General features: G+C 48.2%; 1 protein-coding gene across 2 annotated transcripts; it reads left to right on the top strand.

Annotated features, from left to right (window-relative positions):
• The first annotated feature begins 438 nt into the window (after window positions 1-438).
• On the top strand, window positions 439-19,668 carry Lpo (lactoperoxidase). 2 transcript variants are annotated; one of them, XM_028772469.1, is made up of 13 exons: window positions 439-806; window positions 4,128-4,205; window positions 5,255-5,342; window positions 7,881-8,035; window positions 8,540-8,657; window positions 8,956-9,085; window positions 9,756-9,962; window positions 11,130-11,454; window positions 11,932-12,092; window positions 15,393-15,645; window positions 16,443-16,616; window positions 18,624-18,861; window positions 19,043-19,668. In XM_028772469.1, the coding sequence occupies exons 1-13, from the start codon at window positions 800-802 to the stop codon at window positions 19,248-19,250; spliced, it is 2,142 nt and encodes a 713-aa protein (XP_028628302.1). In that variant the 5' UTR covers window positions 439-799; the 3' UTR covers window positions 19,251-19,668. The 2 variants fall into 2 exon arrangements, with proteins under 2 accessions (XP_028628302.1, XP_028628303.1); XM_028772470.1 differs by lacking the exons at window positions 439-806; window positions 5,255-5,342; window positions 7,881-8,035 and having other exon boundaries at window positions 4,130-4,205; window positions 19,043-19,527.
• Window positions 19,669-19,873: the final 205 nt, after the last annotated feature.

Below are 19,873 nucleotides of genomic sequence, written 5' to 3'. Positions count from 1 at the left end.
ACACATTTGACACTTTCCAAGTTACTGAGAAAAAAGTCAGATTTTGGTCTCTGGACTTTCGGTGGATAATTTCTGAGGCCATGATTGTTTTTAAGGAGACACCGTATAAAAGGCTTGAAGTCAAAGACCCATAATACTCATTTAAACTAACCTTTGACTTTTACCACTGGACAATTCAAAACACTGAAAGGTGAATCGATTTGAGGGGTCTGTGACCCAGCGTCTTGATGATGAATGAGGACTGCTCTCTCTCCTCTCTGGTGACTCCTTCCAAAAAGTCAAATCTTTTGAGAATTTGATCTCCCCAAATTAATGCTGTTTAATCACCCTAAATACAAAAAAACTAGTCCATTAATCCTACCATGGATTGGATAGAAGGTAAGGGAAGAGTTAAAAGTGACGTGTAACTGAATGAGGGTGACATTTAACTAGACTTAGTTCTAAGAGCGATTCAGACTCACTGGGGGTCACGCACGCACAGGGCTTGGAGTTGAACCTTCCCTGCCTAGACCAGGCTGGCAGATTTTAAGCTGGAAGGTGGAGAGAGGAGTAACGCCACCTAGTCAGCGATATTGCACCAACTACTCCCTGACATCCTCTGGTTTCCTTGTTGCATCTACATGGAGTCACAGGGTGTTCCCTACTGAGCCCGAGTGTGTGTGTGTCCTTTACGCCACTTCAACCTCTCAAAATCCTTCCCTTTGGGCCTTTCCCATAAACACATTCTTACAGGCAGCTATAAAAGACCAACTCGTCTAAGCAGAAAAAAGTTTCTAGCTGCCACAGGAGATCAAGGCACATGGCAGGTAAGTCATATTAACCTTTCCTGGTTCCTGCAAAGTGGATGATGAAATCTCCTCAAGACTGGAGAACATTTAGTCCTTGATTTGGTCTCGTCTTCCTTGGGAATTTTCTGGTGCCAGATTTAGCTATGGACCGGCAACTTTTCGCTGTGTGTTTTAGGGGATGACTAAATCTGCTGCAGGGCGAGACGACTTTTCTGCACCTGAAACCTGGCAGAACCATTCATAAACTGTTTCTCCTCTATACTGTTTAGAAACTGAGACCCAAGACAGGTGTCAAGGGTCACTCAGAAAGTCGAGACAGCTGCTTAGTAATGCGGTGTTCTCCAGACAGAGTTGAAATGATACTCCTGGCTGTAGTAAGGTGATACAATGTATCAGAGTGGGTGGTGGGGACCTAAGCCAGTGCTCTCAGAGATTCACCTTCACACCTGTTGGCTGCAGCAGATCTGAACATCTGGTCAGCCCTGATAATCTAGTCCCTGTTTTAAAGATTCTGAAGTCCTCTGGGTCTCAACCAGGTGCCGGAACTGTAAGTACTAGATGGGTTTCATCTGGGGAGAACTGAGGGGTTAAGTTGTATTGCTTTTTATGTAACTGGCTATAGTCAGCATCTACTCAGTGCCTTGCCTCCAGCTGGGACAAAGGAATCTTTCTCCTATGGAGGGCTTGATAAAAAATCCCTGAGAATATAGAAGGAAAATAAACTCAAATCTCAAACTCAATTTCTTCTATTGGCATGTCAGCCTGCTTCTGACTCGAGGTCTAGGAGAAATCCCCACCCACCAACAAGATACACTGTATAGCTGGATGTCAGTTGGGTGTTGCTAATCCTATTCAGTACTGACAGTCTTTATCTGGAGATATCAGATCTCATAGGTGGAGTGCTCAGTCCCCAAGAATGAACCCTGATTTCAGGGCCAGTCACGAGATCCAGGCTCCTCTGTCTAGGAGTCTGACAGTCTTCCCACAACCCCTCTTCAAACTTGACCAACTTGCTAGAGATGCCCACAAGACTCAGGGGAACACTTACTTTGGTTATTTCAAAGGACACAGGGCAACTGGGTATGTCCAAAGGAATGTGGAGTATCTCTGCTTTCTCTGGGCACATCCTTTCCAGCAACTTCCACATGTTCAACCATCTAGAACCCCTCTGGAGTCTTATGGCATAATACAACCAAAGCAGACCTAATATTAGGCTGATGGGGAAATCTCAATAAGGCTTGTCTGTTGAGATTTTTCTTAGCTTCTCTGAGCATCACTCCTCCCTCCCTCCCTCCCTCCCTCTCAGACAAAGGGCAAGATCCCTTCTGAAATGGGAGGGTTGTGGTCCATTATCAGATAACATAGTTCTGAGAATTTCATGGTCAGCACCAATACAGAAAGGTTGTGTGTGTGTGTGGGGGGGTGATTAGAGAGTTTGTCCTCTGGAAATAGAAATAGAAATAGAAATCATGGCTTCTACATCATAATTTAGGGAAGGAGTTTTGAACTAGGAATTACTGTGGATGACAATTATGTGTGGGAGGGACGTTGGCTCTGGGTGTGATCATATATCAAATGAGATCTATAGTATATGAAACACAGAGAGAGAGATATCATCTATTGTAATATTACAGTTATTGCCTCTGCATTCTCCTCTTTATTTCGGAGCTGCTTGGAAGGTCAAATACAGTGTTCTTCCTGGAGATGGGTGTTTACTGGCTTTCCAGTTGGCACATTCCACCATCAACCTCAACAGGTTCTTGCTGTTGGTGGAAATGAATTCCAACAATTCCTTCCTGCTCAGTCTTCTGACCTCTTTGGTGACTTGCAAATCTGAGAGTCAAACTCTGGAAGGTCACAGTACTCTCAGCATGGTCTTCCGGGCAAAACTATTGTCCATGTGCTTGCTGTTGGTGTAGACCAGGGCCACCTTCCACTATCTGCTAAACCAGTGTTTGTACTCTTCCAAGATCATTAGATGATTCTTACACACACTACAGTATGGGAACCTGACTAAGAGCTTATCAGCTGACCCCATACAAACTCAAGAAGTTAAACCTCTCCTCTCTGTCACTTACTCAGTATGTGTTCCGTGTTAGTCTGTACCAATGCTGAGCACACACACACACACACACACTAAATAAGTTATTGGCGTCCAGGAACTTGTGGCCTCATTTGAAAAACAGGCATGAAAAGACGAGAGTAAAATACCAAGGTAGGACTGGATGGGAATAGCCTAACTTTGCCTGGAGAAACCCCATTAAATGTCACAAAGAAGAGGATATCTGGCTGGGGTTTTGAAAGCACCCAGGAGTTGATGAGGCAGAGAAGATGTGGCTTGAGAAGAGGCATGGTGGTGTGTCTGCGCTTTCCTCTATCTTCCCCTCCCCTCCCCAGACACAGGAGGAGAAGAGGCTGTGGATCTCTCTTCAGAGCATGCTTTGAGTCACAGGGAACGATGAAAACTGAGAATTTGGGACATGCCTAAACTGAATGTGAGGCTAAGAAGGCAGATAATCGCCTTAAACATCACAGAATCTCAGTATTTTGTATGCTTTACCCAGGCTGCCTTCAACTGCAGACAATGTCTTTTGCAGACTTTTGCAGTTCATCTGTTTTCCAGCGTCAGGACCCCACATTTTCCTGGCTCTGCTTTCCGCCCCACACCCTTCCATCACACCAGTCAGGAACATGGCCATGTCACAGAAAATAATTCAGCTTTGGCCTTGAATTCTTTCTTCCTCTTTTTAACAAAGAAAGAGAGAGTGTGAGTGTGTGTCAAAGTAAAGGAGAAACGAGAAGCCAAGTCTCCTAATCAGATATGGCGCAGGAAGTGGAAAGGTGGGTGTTCCATGGGTCAAGAGCCTAAGTTTTGAGGGAGGGGAAAGCCCTGTGGAATTTCTGAGGAAAGGTGTGGTGTGTCCCCTCCCCTGTGCCACCCCAGCAGAGCCTGGCTGTCAGGAAGCAAGCTCTCTGAAGGAGGCAAGAGAACCCCTAAAGCTTGAAAACATTTCTCCTATCTGTGACATAACAAGCCCAGGCTCCCCAGGCACAACGGGACATCCTGGGTCATTAGACCCTGCCCCCTTACGGCCAGGACAGTGTTAAGAAATTTGCCCAAGATCATGGGGTGGGGCAAGTGCAGTGCTATATCAGGTCCTCAGACCCTGAAGCCTCCTTCCCTCCTGTACCTTTCTGCCTCTCCCAGCCTGTGGATACCGTGAGTTTGTTTGGCTAGGGCATCTGAGTTTGCCTGGGATTTCCTTGTTTTCTGAGATGCTGTCGCTCTCAGTGGGGCTCCACTAAGGTTCCTAGTACATGACCCTGGTCTCATTTCAGTGATGAAAGTGCTTCTGCATCTCCCGGCCCTCCTGGCTTCCCTGACCTTGCTCCAGACTGCAGCATCTGCCAGAAATGGTAAGCGTCATACTGTATTTGTTTCTTGGAATAAGACTTGGACAAAGTACCATAACCTGGGTGGTTGAAATCAATGCTGATTTATACTTACACAGCCTGGAAGGCTAGAAATTCAAGACAAAGGTAAATGGTAGGGCCATGTTCCTCCTGAAGGCCCTAAAAGAAGAGGCTCCCTTGCCTCTCCTGGCTTCTGATGGCTTGAGGTATTCTTATATCATTAACTTGTAGCTACCCTAATTTTTACATGCCTTCTTTGTGTGTCCTGTCCTAAACCCAGCAGTCACTGGACTTCACGTTCACCTCATCTGAATGAATCAGATCTGCAAAGCTTATTTGAAAATAATGTCACGTGTTGAAGGTCCAAAGGGACACTATCCAATCCACTGCAGTCTCCTTGCAGAGAAAAGGGGCAGCCTCTCATATTCCACACCCCAACCTGAGGGAGAGCAAGGAGAACATCTCTCTTTTCATGTCCTAGCTATCAGCTACACACTGATGGGCTCACCAGATCCCAAGTAGCCCAAGCTGAGAGGTCACACTAAATGTCCTATTGTCCTCTTCCTGGACACTGTACCAGAGTCCCATAGATCAAGTTTGATATCTTGCTGAAGAACAGGCAGGTCACTTCCCATTCTGTATCACCTCCCTTTAAGGCAGTGGTTCTCAACCTGTGAGTCTCGACCCCTTTGTGAGGGCCATTCGACCCTTTCACAGGGGTTGCCTATCAGATGCTCAGCAACCAGATATTCACATTACAGTTCATTACAGACCCAAAATCACAGTTATAAAGTAGTCACAAAAATAATTTTATGGTGAGGGTGTCACCACAACATGAGGAACGGTATAAAAGGGTCTCAGCATTAGGAAGACTGAGGACCGCTGCTTAGAGGACTCTTGTAGCATATCCTAATTTCAAACCCCTACCTGCTCAGGTTTGAGATTTGAGGTAATGGCTGCTGGGGTGAGGGTGGGGGTAGGGAACCAAGAACCAAAGGGCATCTCAAAGGAGTGGTAATTGATACCCTGCTTCCTGCTTTTCCCTCCCCAAGCCCCAACTGCTGAAACTGTCGCCATCCGTGACACGGTGGAAGAGGTCAAGGTCTGGGTCAACAAGGCCTTCCTGGATTCCCGGGCCAGGTAAATGAGACTCGTGTGTGTTAACTCCCCTTCACAGGCTTCCTGTTAGTGACAAGTGCACCTTGACCAGCCTCAATTAGCCAGTGAGCCAACGCAATTATAAAACTTGCATTTCCACCACTCTCCACCCCCCACTAGGAACGTAGCAAACAGAAACAATAGTTTCCGAGTTCTAAAAATCCCGGCTTCTAGGAGGCCTTGAGAGGACACCTAATATAATCTGATAAGCGCTTCCCTCCATGTGGCCCAGGGTTTCCTTTGGTTATAACTTGCCGGATTCAGAAAGGTTTTCATTCAACTAATATCGTCTGACTTGGGTCAGGCTCTCAGAAACAGAACCATAGGCATGGAGTCAGTCCGGATAATTTGAGAAAGAAGTGCTCTCAAGCAAAAGGTTAAAGGGTCGCAGCATTAGGAAGACTGAGGACCGCTGCTTAGAGGACTCTTGTAGCATATCCTAATTTCAAACCTCTACCTGCTCAGGTTTGAGATTTGAGGTAATGACTGCTGGGGTGACGGTGGGGGTAGGGGACCAAGAACCAAAGGACATCTCAAAGGAGTGGTAATTGATACCCTGCTTCCTGGTTTTCCCTCTCCAAGCCCCAACTTCCAAAACTGTCACCATCCATGACACGGTGGAAGAGGTCAAGGTCTGGGTCAACAAGGCCTCAGCCTGACTACACCACCACTACCATCCACCTACAGAGAGCTTAGAGTGTAAGGTGCACTTCCGAACCTGTCCCACCTCAGAGCAAGGGAGAGGAACTTTCACATATCCACATTAGGTTGACGTGGCCCAGGCTTGGGGCTCCAGTGACAAGTGTTCAGCATATTGGTGACAATATTGGGAACTCTGGTCAGGCAGTGGCAAGGGTTCAAGAACAAGTGTCAAATAAGGCTACAGGGGTGAGCCTAGAGCCTGTACCCACAGAAGCACAGAAGCCCTTTTGATAGATCTGAGGAGGCCTGGATCAACAGACTAAGCCACCATCTACCCCAGGCAGAGGACTGGGACTCTTTAAAGCACTCCCATGACTCTTTTGGTGACTTTTAGATTGCTTTTAGCCTCTGGAAATAGTATCATTTTGGGAAGTCAAAGATCAGTCTAAGGAGGCAAAGTCCCAAGCAGCGGACTTTCTTGGCTCTGAAGTGCTTGGGCTCTAGGGTGACAAGGGAGAGCCCAGAGGTTCTCTCCCTTATTCTAGGAGATGCTCCTCCCACCCCAACAACTCTTCCACAGGGCTGAGTGGAGAGAGGAGCAGGAAAGACAGGGGTGGCGAATCCACCTGTCCTTAATAGCTCAGTGCCTCAGTGGGACCTGTCTCTGGGGACTTTTCTGAGTACTCAAAGAAATCTATTACCAACTCAAAGACCTGGAAAAATTCTCTGGGCTACACTGAGAGCTCCAAACCTGCACTTAAGGTATCTGGCTTTAAAGTTGAGTCCCAGGCTACTGAGCTATACTGTCTCATAAAAACAGCAGAATGCTGGGTGTAATGTTGTTTGACTTTAGTTCTGGCACTCAAAAGGCAGAGGCAGGCAGATCTCTGTAAGTTTGAGGCCGAACTGGTCTACATATTCAGGCTAGCCAGAGTTGTTGACTAGTAAAAACTTGTGAGTTTTTGGTTGGTTGGTTGGTTTTGTTTTAAGGCAGCGAAAGACAGCATGGCTTATATCCTGGTTCTCTTTAGGGAGGTTAAGCTGAGGCTAGCTCTCCTGTGCCTTTTCTCTCATGTAGATAGTCCCTTGGTCTAAACCATGGCATCTACCAGCACTTTAAATGGAGTTAATGGCATTCTGTGAAGGACAGGACAGGCATTACAACCAGTGATTTAAACACAACCAAGAAGGCTGGGTTTGTGAGAATCTGAGTCATATTTCAGAGACTTGGAGATAGCGGTCTTGTAGATAGAACTTTACACACAAGGAAACTGAGGCACAGCGAGACAACAGAGGGCTCTCATGCCGCTAGCCTTTCTGAATTGTCACAGACTTCAGAGTAGAAGGCATTTCGGATTCATGTTTTGCACATAAAAGATACAGGACTAGGCTGAGTTTTCCTGTTCAGTGTAGGCTAGGTTCCAGACACAGACTCCACACCAATTCTAGGCCCAGATTCACAGGCAGAACTGGAGGCCCATGTGGGTCCTCCTTCTAGAATTCTTAGAGTATGAGGCTCAGCAGTAAACCAGAGGTTCTCAGGTCTGGATTCATCCATTGTAAGACCTGGCTGGTCTTACAATGCCCAGTTAATAGTCAGGCCATGTACAGCCTTCTGACTTGGAACTCAGGAATCTTTTGGTCCATCCACCAGCTTTACTTAAGGTCAGACTTAATGCTCCACAGCCTCTGTGGCTCTCTCCTCCCTGAAGAGGTTTTTCCAACAACATCAGGAGAGACAAGGGGAAGCTGCTGAGAGCCCACATTTACTCCTCAGAATTGGGGCTTTCCCCTGTACACACACTCTTGCACCTCTCCCTGAGCCACTGACATGCTTCTACAGAGCCTGCTCATGGTCCTCCTTGGTTCCTTCTGTAGGCTGAAGATGGCCATGATCACCAAGGTACATAGCACCCGTCTTCTCTCAGACTATCTCAAGCATGCTAAAGGCCGCACACGCACAGCAATCCGAAGCGGGCAGGTGTGGGAGGAGTCTCTAAAGAAACTGACTCAGTTTCTCACCAATGTCACAGGTAAAGAAAACTCACTAGACATCTAAAGACAGGAAGGGATCATCAGTACAGAACAGAGGCCATCAAGAGCTGTTAGGAATTGTTGACGTGGGAAGGCACATCCGCTTCCCTTCTTAAATCCAAAGGGCATACTGGCAGACCTCAGCAGCCCTTTGGGGACAGCTAAGCTGACGTCCCTTTTGGCAGATGAAAGAACTCCTTGTGACAAGATTATATTGCCAACTGATAGAGAAGGGACATCTGTGTTCAGTGTGTTAGTGGTTTTTAAGGCGTCTGCCTAGAAGAAATGCCAAAATCAATAAACAGGGTTTCCTACTCCAAACCAGTATTCTCTCTCCTGTAGGTGAAGCCTCCAGCGTCAGTTAGGTTGGCTGGAAGTATGTCTCAAGAGATGAAACTTGTACTCTCTTCTGGAGAACACTGAGCTGTCATCTCTAGTCTGATTCCTTGCCTGTTGCCAGTATCTCAGACCTCGGCCCTATCCGGGGTTCTCTTCTGTTTCAGGCCAAGGCCTGGACTTGACTTCGCTCTCTTGGGAGGCTGGCTGTGACCCCCCTGCTCCAACAGTGACTTGTAACATAAGTAGCCCTTACCGGACCATCACTGGAGACTGTAACAACAGGTGACCCTAACACCCACCACCGCAGCCAGCGTCTTTGCCCTGTGGACACACTGCAGGCACAGCTCCTGAGAGGACGTATCTCCAGTGAGGCCACTGTGATCCACTGGGAATGATCCTTTCCACTACTCCAGAAAGTCCTAGGTCTTGGGGTTGGGGAAATTCAGAACCTCACAATGCAGAGGGCCCCTCCTCCACATCTGCTTTAGCTCCCACAGAGCTCAGGTTAAGGGCGGCAGGGTGAGGGCAGCAATCCAGGAGGCCAGCTGCCGAGGCTGAGAGCCTTCTTGCTGGGTTTCAGGAAGAATCCAGCGCTGGGATCCGCCAACAGGGCGCTGGTTCGATGGCTGCCCGCAGAGTACGAGGACGGGCTCTCCCTCCCCTACGGGTGGACGCCGGGGAAGACGCGGAATGGCTTCCCTCTCCCGCCGGTAAAGAAGGGTGGGGTAGAGGATGGGAGGGAAAGAGCCACACGCAAGTACGTCAGCTCTCTGAAAAGGAAAATGGGAGGCGCAACGGAAATTAAGATTTGCACCCGAGCGATATGTTCCCCAAACGGCCGCAAGAGGGCAGCAGAATCCGGGGCCCAGCCAGGTGGTGGTGGTCATGTCCCAACTGTCACAAGCCTGATACCCTGGTCTCCCAGGCAGATGGTTTCCTTGCACTATTCTACTTGCGCCTACCCTGTCCCAGCCCCTGGAGTGCACCAGCTGTCGTTTTCCTGTAGGTCCGATCTGTTGGCCTCATCTGAGCTGGCAGCCAGTCCCCAGGGTCCCTCTTCCCATATCCAGAAAACTGGCACTTCTGTCACAGGCCGTCAGCAGCAGCTTGTCTTTGTTTTCCCTCTCCATAGTAAGGCCACTTGATTACTGTCAGTCATACAGACCTAGGTTCAATCCCATCCCTGCCCCCTTGCAGCTGCAGGACCAAGAGCATCGGCTTGCCTCTCCCTAATGTTCTATGTCCTCACCTACAAAGTGTTATCATGCACCCAGCAGCTCACAAGCTCCTCTTGGGACTGGATCATAGGTCCTCAACAAACTGGTGTCGGATTTTAATTTTCAAAGCATGCTTTCTTCCAACTTGATTCTCCTTGTGCAGCCCCGTGAAGTCTCTAACCAGATCGCTGCCTATCTGAATGAGGAGGACGTTCTGGACCAAAAGAGATCCATGCTGTTCATGCAGTGGGGTCAAATCGTGGACCATGACATGGACTTTGCCCCTGAAACTGAAATGGGGAGTGATAACTACACCAAAGCCCAGTGTGATGAACACTGTCTCCAGGGAGACAACTGCTTCCCCATCATGGTAGGCCTCTGCAGCCAGACAGTTGTCCCTGTCCACTATCCGTGGGTCATGTGTCCCTTGCAGTTTCCATGTAGCACACATTCCCAGCCCGAAGAGCGGGATCTCTTGATAGCTTTGGATGCTCAACCATCCACTCAGTAATTAGACAGTAACGGTATTCTGTCAGGGAGTGCAGCAAGCACTGGGGATTCAAAGGTGAGGACAAAAGGCTGACATGAAAGTGAGCTCGTGAGCTATTGACAGAACGGGGAACTCTGTGAAGGGTTGTCTGCACCCCCACCCAACAGGCTCTGAGTCTCCTGGGGGCTGATTAGAAAGGCAAACTCAAGCCTCACTGCCCCGCAAACCCCACCCCCACCCCGTCAGGTGTTAGGAGATACAGTTTACATTTTTATCAAAACACAAGCATTTGTCCCACTTAGCCCCCTTCTGGCCAAGGGAGTCATCTTGTACTTAGTTTGTGGAACTATGTACGTTCCCTGGAGGATGACTTTTGTTCCTAGGAGCTGAAAGTAGTGACTCAGCGAAGGAAAGAACGGGGAGTGTCCGGCAGCAGAGCAGGAGAGAGCGGCTTGCAGTGGTCTCTTCTTAACCATAGATTTCCTACTTAGTCATTTATTCACTCAAACAAATCAAGAATCTGTGCTGTGGTATAAAAAATCTGAACCATGGGCTGAGTCCAAGACCGAGTCTTACATCTTTCCCTCCTAGTTTGTGGGTGCTGAGACAAGTTAACCTGTGGACCAATTGAGACCGTTCTCTAAAGTGTAAAGGGCTCGGCGCTCTGACTCACAGGCTCTCAGAGGGCCAGAATGAGATGAAATATGCATAGCGAGAGGCTGGTGCGAGGCAGTTCCAGGGTTGATATTTCGGTAGTAATTATTAAATCTCATGTACTGCTTGCCAGTTTAGGGCTCTCCCGAAATCCTCTCTGCCATTTCTGAGCGCTTACTGTGAAAGAATGAATCATGGCTTTCCGCTCTTGTGCATCATGATATAATGAACTCTGGAGTGTCATGGGCCCGGGAAGTGTATTGTCATCAGGAGGCATCTAGGGCAAGAGTCCCAGAAGGCCACCATGAGCATCTTTTCCTCCAGACTGACCCTGGGAAGAATTGCCCGGGCATAGATATGCTGTGTAACCATCCCCAACCCATCTCTCTGCAGTTCCCAACTGGTGACCCTAAACTGAAGACTCAGGGGAAATGCATGCCTTTCTTCCGAGCCGGATTTGTCTGCCCCACATCACCCTACCAGTCCCTGGCCCGAGAGCAAATCAATGCTCTAACCCCTTTCCTGGATGCTAGCCTAGTGTATGGCCCCGAGCCGAGCCTGGCAAATAGACTCCGAAACCTCAGCAGCCCCTTGGGCCTCATGGCTGTCAATGAAGAAGTCTCAGACCATGGACGGCCCTTCCCGCCTTTTGTCAAAGTGAAACCCAGCCCCTGTGAGGTCATCAATGCCACAGCTGGTGTGCCCTGCTTCTTGGCAGGTGAGTCTAGCCTGGGAGGAAAAAAGAGGGTCTAAGGGACAAGGGGATCATTGAAGGAGGCTGTTCCATCTCAGCATTTGTCCAGGAAAATGCCCCCAAGTCACCCCTGTCTGTAACACTAAACCAGGAGTAGAGTAAGGGCCTGATCAAAGAACAAGCATTCACTGTAGAAGAAAAGAAGGAAGTTCAGGGAAAAAAAAATCCCATGACCCCATTATCCACCAGGATTGGTTATTCACGTTTTTAATATAAACCTTTCTAGTACTCTCTGTCACAGGCTGTTCTAGCCAAGCTTGGTGGCACAATCCATAATTGTACACTATTCCTCACCACCCATCTGACCCTCTCCACCTGACTTTCCTTAGTCGACCTTGAAGGAGAGGCTTGGGAGAGAGACTGGGTGGGTACCATCTTTCTCTGTGCAGGTCCCTGGCTCTGCTCAGGGAGAATGCATCTTCCTGTCTTTTGGGCTTTTAGGAGACTCCCGAGCCTCAGAGCAGATCTTGCTGGCCACATCTCACACACTCTTTATCCGGGAGCACAACCGGTTAGCCAGAGAACTAAGCAGACTCAACCCTCACTGGGACGGAGAGACGCTCTATCAGGAAGCTAGGAAAATCATGGGAGCCTTCATACAGGTATGGAGGTGGGGTTGGCCATCTCGGCTCTGTTAGTCACTTCCAGCCGCAAATCCTGTTTCAATGTTCTTCTTCCTTGCTCCTCCTTCTGTGCTTCTCTCCAAGTGTCTGATAGGCTCTGTTTATAAATGTATCCCCACGTTCTGAATGTGGGGAGTTGTCCACACGTGCCTCCGTGGGCCTGTCCTGTCGTCATCACTGAGCCTACAGCTTCTCTCACTCATGGGGCTGCTCCCTCGCAATGACTGGAGCTATTTTTGACTTCTCTTCCTTTTGAATTCTCTCTATATAAACTACATGCCATAGGCATACTTGATTTTAGATTGCTTTATCAGCTAACTGAAAGAGTTAGAAGGGTCAAGTGTGTGTGTGTGTGTGTGTGTGTGTGTGTGTGTGTATGTGTATGTGTCTATGTGAGTGTGTCTATGTGAGTATGTGTTGTATGAGAGAGTGTGAGTGTGTGAGTGTGTGAGTGTATTGTGTGAGTGTGTATAAGTGTGTGTTATGTGAATGTTTGTGTGAGTGTGAGTGTGTGTGCATGTATTGTGTGAGTGTGCATGAATGTACATGAGTATGAGTGTGTGTGTTGTGGTTTGATTTTAAGACAGGGTCTCATTTAGCTCAGACTGGCCTTGACCTCCTCATCCCCCAGCTTCTACCTTCCAAACTCTGAGATCATGGGCATCCAACACCATATCTGACTTGTTAAAAGTTAGATCTTTTATTATTGTCCTGTAGAATCCTTAGGGTCTAGTTTACTGAAGGTTCTTTTCTTATTTATTTATTTATTTATTTATCCATCTATTTATCTTTCTTTCTCTTCTTCCTCTTCCTCCTCTTCTTTCTCCTCTTATTTGGTTTTTTGAGACAGGGTTTCTCTGTGTAGCCCTGGCTGTCCTGGAACTCACTCTGTAGACGACGATGGCCTTGAACTCGGAGACCTGCCTCCCTCTGCCTCCCAAGTGCTGAGATTAAAGCCACCACCACCCACTTCCTGGAAGTTCTTCATTCACCTCCTTTCTCTCTTTTGTACAGATTAGTGACATCTACTGACCTTTCCTGATTCTAGCCTCTGCCGTTTCTACTCTACAATTGGATGGATTCAATCTTATTGCTGTTATTACTACTATTATGTCAAGTGGTGTACTTTCAATTCCACAGGTTTTTTTTTTTTTAATTTCCACTCCTTTGCTGAGATGTTTCCTATGTCCCGACACTTGTTTCAGAAAAATACATAATCAATTGAGGAATTTTGAACCTGTATTGACTGTAGGGTTGGGGCGCAGCTCAGTGGTAGGGTGCTTACCCTAGCACAGTCGAGGATCTGGGTTCACTTTGAAATACTGCAGCAAATAAGTAAATATCTATGTGTTTGTCTGTGTGCGTGTGGGTTGTGCACATGGGGCTTTGGCTATGCATCTACATAAGTGTATGTGGAGGCCAGAGGACAGCATCTCCTGTGTCATTTCTCCAGAAAGCCAAATATACGCTTTACTTTTGAACTTACAAAGTAGGCTAGGCTGGCTGGCCAACAGGCTCCAGGAATGGACCTGCCTCTGCCTTCCCTGCTCTGAGATTACAAGTCCATGCTACCATGCCCAGCTTTTTTCTGGGAATCCCAGACAGGTGAGCTAATTCCACCGGGTCCCTGTTGCTGTTGCCCTCAGTCGGTCTTTTTTCACTCAAGATGTGGCTTTCCAGGTCCTTGGTAGTACTGAATACTTTAGTGATTTTAGTTCTATCTGAATCTTTTTTCTAGTTTGTGGTTCCCCTGGTTAGATTCTAGTCTGCCATTGTCACTGTTCCAGTAACAGCTTGGTTCTGAGCTCTTCTGGTGTTCCTCTGGGTCTGCTTTGCTCTTCCAGGGCATCTGAACTTCCCACTCCAATCCTGCTAGGTCTGTCTTAAGGGCACCAAAATGTTGGGGGTTTTTTTGTTTTTGTTTTTTGGGGTTTTTTTTGTTTTTGTTTTTTCCTGGCTGCCTGTTGTTGCTAAGCAACCTCCTAGAGAAGCAGAAGCCACGGTGCCCAGGTCTCCTTGGTGAAGAACCAAGGGTGAGAAGAAATAGACACAGTGCTCCACTGCTCCCACAGAAGGCTGAGATCGCCCACAGCCTGGACTGAGGAGTGGGCAGGGCTGGCCAGGGCTGAGGACTTGGGCTGAGGCAAGGATTGGGGCTCTCTGCTAGTCGGTGTTGGATTTCCCTGGCCCTTGGTCTCTGGAAAGAGAAAGTAAGCATTTTTTTTTTTTTTTTGAGCTTTCATGCTGCCAGACTCTTGTGCATCCAGTTCAATCTGGGAGTATGTAGGACTTACCACATTGCCAATTCTCCAAGTTCTGGGGCCCCCAGACAGTTCATATTCTTTTTCTAGTTTTCAGAGTCTTTTTGAATTTTTAACTTATGTGTCTGTGTGTGTAGATCAAAGCAAATATCAGATCCCCAGGAGCTGGAGTTACAGATACCTATGACCCATCTGATATGGGTGTTGGGAACTGAACTCAGGTTCTCGAGGAGGACTCTTATAACCTCTAAGCGCTCTCTCTCTCTCTCTCTCTCTCTCTCTCTCTCTCTCTCTCTCTCTCTCTGTGTGTGTGTGTGTGTATGTGTGTGTGTATGTGTGTTATTGGGTCTTATGTTGCTCAGGCTGGCCTTAAACTCACAAAGCTGACCTTGACCTCCTGACCCTCATGCCGTCACACCGCCGGGACTGGGATTACAGATGTGGTGATCTATGTCATTTGTTATTGCTGTTGTTGTTTTAGGGTTGTTTGAGTTGGAAATAGCAGCCTCACAATGGAGCCCAGGCTGGCCTCAAATTGCAAACCTCTTGTCTTTGGAATGCTAGGATTATAGATATGTATCACCACACAAGCTTGAAGTCCTTTTATTATTTCCTGTTGAATAATTTCCAGGATGTTTAGTTACGGTGATTAGAGAGGAGAAAGAAAAATAAGACTACACCACCTTGTTCTAAAACCAGAAACCACATACACACTCACACGACTATTTTTAATTATTAAGATAACCTATTGCTGTATAAAATAATAAAGTCAGAATTCTTGCTGCTAAAGCATCAGGTTGAAATGATCAATTAGTATAACCAATGTGGAGACAGAATGAGAAATAGCTGAAAGAATGCCATGATTGATTAGCAATGTCTGCCATGGCCGTAGGAATGGACACCGGGTACAAACGCTACCCACTTGGCATCCTCTTGGGCAGCAATTTCTCTCCAGCCTCCCACTGCAGAAGCTCACACCTTGTCACATCCTTTCCTCACGACCCCTTTCTCTCTCCAGATTATCACCTTTAGGGACTATCTACCCATCGTACTGGGCGATGAGATGCAGAAGTGGATTCCCCCGTACCAAGGCTACAATGAGTCTGTAGACCCCCGAGTTTCCAATGTCTTCACCTTTGCTTTCCGCTTCGGCCACTTGGAGATCCCCTCCACTGTGTCTCGTCTGGATGAGAATTACCAGCCGTGGGGTTCAGAACCTGAGCTCCCCCTGCACACTGTCTTCTTCAACACCTGGAGGCTGGTCAAAGATGGTGAGTCTTTTTTAGGGACGTGTTCTTGCCTGAGCCCTCTCATTTCTTCGAGCAGCTTGTAGGGACTTCTGGTGTGGAGATCATCTTCCATACACTTCCTGTGTGGTCCTGGGGAAGGGAATTCATCTTACTGAGTCTTCATATCCCTGTTTGTAAAATAAGGGTAATAATAGTGCCCAGCTTGCCAGGATATCAATTGAAATGAGATTGATGTGTAAGGTATCCTATTGTGGTTCCTAAGACCCAAGGAGTGATCAGTGGATACAAGTCACTTCCTCCGTCCAGCTTCCCAGGGCTGGGATTCCTCTGCCATTTCCTACCTTGGGCTTCCCTGAACCCTGAAGAGAGAGTTTGTGGGGTGGGTAAATTGTTCTGTTCTAGAACCTCCTACCGCCGTGAGGTATCATAGATTGAATTTGACTTTCCTTCAACCTTAACCGGTCAGAGCTGTTTCTTCAAGATATATTGTCCCTTTTCCTCCCGGGGGAATGGGTGGAAAACAAAGGCGCTGACTCCGTGATCTCGAACATGAAAAGCCTCCGGGTATTCATTCATACATCAGCCTATGCGTACTCTTTCCTGTCACCTCAGAAAGGGTAGCCTGGACTCCTCTTACCCTGGCACAAGGGCAGACTGCACTGTGCCCTCCTCTTCTCTCTCTGTCCCCAGGTAGACACATTTCCTAGTCTTTCCCATTTCCTGTTGAGAGAAGGTGTCTGGAGCAGAGAGGACCCAGCATGGATGATGCCCTCACCCTAGTCCTATCCTAAGGATGGCCTCTTGGTGTCCCTCTGCAGGTGGAATTGATCCTCTGGTTCGAGGCCTGCTGGCCAAAAAGGCCAAGTTGATGCATCAGAACAAAATGATGACAGGGGAGCTTCGAAACAAGCTATTCCAGCCAACTCACACCATCCATGGCTTCGACCTGGCTTCCATCAACATACAGCGGTGCAGAGACCACGGACAGCCTGGTGAGTGGGTCTGAGGTCTCACCTGGTCTGGAGAGTTTTTTGGCTACTTTCTGGGGCTCCTGGACACTCTCCTCTGGAACCCAGGGGACAATCAATCCTGAAGCTAGAGGCTTTTTAATTTTTTTTTAATTTTTCTTTTATTTATTTTACACACTGACTGCAGCTTCCCCCTCTCCTCTCCTCCCAGTCCCTCCTGCCACCTCTCCCCTCCCACCCACCCCTCCTCTGTTTCTCTTCAGAAAAGGGCTGGCCTCCATGGATATCAACCAGCCATGGCCTATCAAGTTGCAGTAACACTAGGCACCTCCTCTTCTAGTAAGGCTGGACAAGGCAGCCCAGTAAATGGAAGTGTCCCAAAGGCAGGCATCAGAGTCAGAGACAGCCCCTGCACCCACTGTTAGGGGTCCCACAAGAAGACCAAGCTACCACACTATTACATATGTGCAGAGGGCCTAGGTCCAGCCCATGCAGGCTCCCTGTTTGGCAATTTGACCTCTGTGAGCCCCTGTGGTCTCAGGTTAGAGGCAAATCCCATTTTAAAACCCATATAAGACATCCAGGAAATGGAATCTTCTGCTTTCCTAATGCAGGGCTGTGAATACACATCTGGTGTTATTACACAGCCCATCATTCAGGGAAGGCATGGTGTCGTGAGCATGAGGCAGCTGAGTCGGGAAGCAGAGACGGATGGATGATGTTGCAGCTTCCCTCCTGTCCGTGTTCAGACCCACAGGCTGGAGCTGCTCATGTTCAGGGCGGGGCTTCCCACTATAATTAACCCTATTTAGAAGCTCCTTCATGAGCATGCCCGGAGATTTGCCTCCTAGGGTTTTCTAGCTCTTGTCACGTTGACAATCAGTGTTAACAATCACACTGGTTATAGGACTGGAGGCAAGCTTAAAAGCTTTGCCCTTGTTTGTACGCATGGTTCCTGGAATAGTAGCTGGACCCATAGGAAGCTGTAGGCATAAAAATTTTGCAACCTATTTTTTTTTAAGATTTATTTTATGTATGTGAGTACACTGTTGCTGTCTTCAGACACACCAGAAGAGGGCATCAGATCCCATTACAGATGGTTGTGATCCACCATGTGGTGCTGGGAATTGAACTCATGACCTCCAGAAAAGCAGCTGGTGCTCTTAACCTCTAAGCCAACTCTCCAGCCCTGCAATCTACTTTTTAATAAGGGTTCAACCTCTCCTCTAGCCCACCACCCAGAAGAGGTAACAGAAGAAAAGAATTATCAGGATGTGGGGGAAGTGGACCTGTTCAGCAGGTCCACAACCTGTTCAGTTGGGGGCGAGCTTGATCTTCTTGGGCAGCAGTTCAGTCCTGTAGCAAACACCAAATACGATTGAGCAACTGCAGACAAGTCCTCTAGGCAGGCAGACACCAGACACAAACCAGCAGCTGTAGTTCAATCCTGAAGAAACTACCAGGCTTGTCAACCAGCCTGGGATGAGGCCACTGAAGTGGCAAGCTGCTCCAGGAACCTCTTGAACAGTTTCTCTCAACGGCGGCATTATCACAAGTCGAGCTCAACAACACTATGTAAGGTGAACCAATACACGAGTGTCTTTAAGCAAAGAATAGTGAGGCCGAGCAAACTGAACCAAGGCTCCGTGCTCCTCTCCCCCTGTCTGTGGGGTCCTGTACTCCTTCATCAAAGGTCCTTTCATGTCTTTGCTATATCAAAACATCTTTTCACCTGTGTCTGCTTCAGGAAAACTGTCTTTCACGTGTTTGCTCTAGCAAGACATCCTTTCACCTGTGTGCCTCAGCAAAACATCATTTGACATAACTTACCAAAGAAACTAGAAGTTTCCACTTCAGTAAGCCACAAGTCTTCCCCCAGACTGAAGTGCCACAGATGACAGGCAATGTATTATACTTTCCTTGTCTTAAAAGTCCCAGACTTTCCAGGCTTCTGGAGGTAGTGTACATCCCCAAGGGAAAACTGAAGTGAGAGGTTCCTGAGGTGAGCCAGCCTTATCTTCCCTCCCCTAGGGTACAACTCCTGGAGAGCTTTCTGTGGCCTGTCCCAGCCAAAGACACTAGAGGAGCTGAGTGCTGTCATGGAAAACGAGGTGCTGGCCAAGAAACTGCTAGACCTCTACGGAACGCCCAGCAACATTGATATCTGGCTAGGGGCCATTGCTGAACCCCTGGTCCATGGGGGTCGGGTAGGGCCTCTCTTGACCTGTCTCCTGGGCCAGCAGTTCCAGCGGATCCGAGATGGAGACAGGCAAGTGAAACCATTACGGGGCAGGAGGATCCATTCCCTTATGCGGGGGTCCCCAAAGTTCTTCACGAGGTCTGACTCCATACCTCACCATAGAGCACCCCTTTCCCAAGAATGTCCTCTGGCAGTGTGGGGAAGAGCTAGCCACTGGACTGTGTGAAATGACCCTGCTGTGTCCTCGTAGGTTCTGGTGGGAGAACCCTGGGGTCTTCACAGAGAAACAACAGGAGTCTCTGCAGAAGATGTCCTTCTCCCGCCTCGTCTGTGACAACACTGGCATCGACAAGGTCCCGCTGAATCCATTCCATGCCAACACCTACCCCCATGACTTTGTGGACTGCTCTTCAATTGATAAGCTGGACCTCTCACCCTGGGCCTCAGTGAAGGAGTAGGAACCCGCTGCCCACAGCTTCCTACAGTGCACATGTCCGTGGTCCAAGATGCCATTTCAAACAATTTCAATGACCTACTCCTTTCAAGTTGGATTCCAAGGCTAAAGCCTGCCTCAACCTTTCCAGCCCATCCACTCAGCTGTCACTACCCTCGCCACCCTCTCAGCCTGACGAGACTTAGGCTTCTTAAGATGTCCTTCCAGCCTGTCAGACATCGCCTACCCTCTCCCTGAATGAGCCCTGGCTGGGGCTGTGACCTTTGACTCTTATGTTTCCTCCCATCCTCCCAGACTAGATCATAAGCGTCCTGAGCCAGAGACTTCAGCCTACCTTGTGAGTATGGTTTGTGACACTTAGCATGGTGTTCAACACACAAAGTGCTCAATAAACGTCCGACTGTCCCGTCCTAGGGGCAGGCTGCACATGAGTAACTAGATGTTTATAGTCCAGCTGTGTCTTATTGCTGAGCGGTCCTGGGGATCAATCAGTCTGACAAGGGAGCCTAGTAACCGAGTGGGAGAGTCAAGAATTCTCAAAGCAGGGAGGAGGCAAGGGACTTCTGGTTGGGGGCTGGGGTCGAGGGGCTGGGGTCGGGGTGGGGATAAGGGAGTGAATAATATCAC

The sequence above is a fragment of the Grammomys surdaster genome, unplaced genomic scaffold, assembly GCF_004785775.1.
Source record: "Grammomys surdaster isolate TR1022 unplaced genomic scaffold, NIH_TR_1.0 213, whole genome shotgun sequence".
NCBI lineage: Eukaryota > Metazoa > Chordata > Mammalia > Rodentia > Muridae > Grammomys > Grammomys surdaster.
This window is presented reverse-complemented; position numbering and strand designations above follow the sequence as displayed.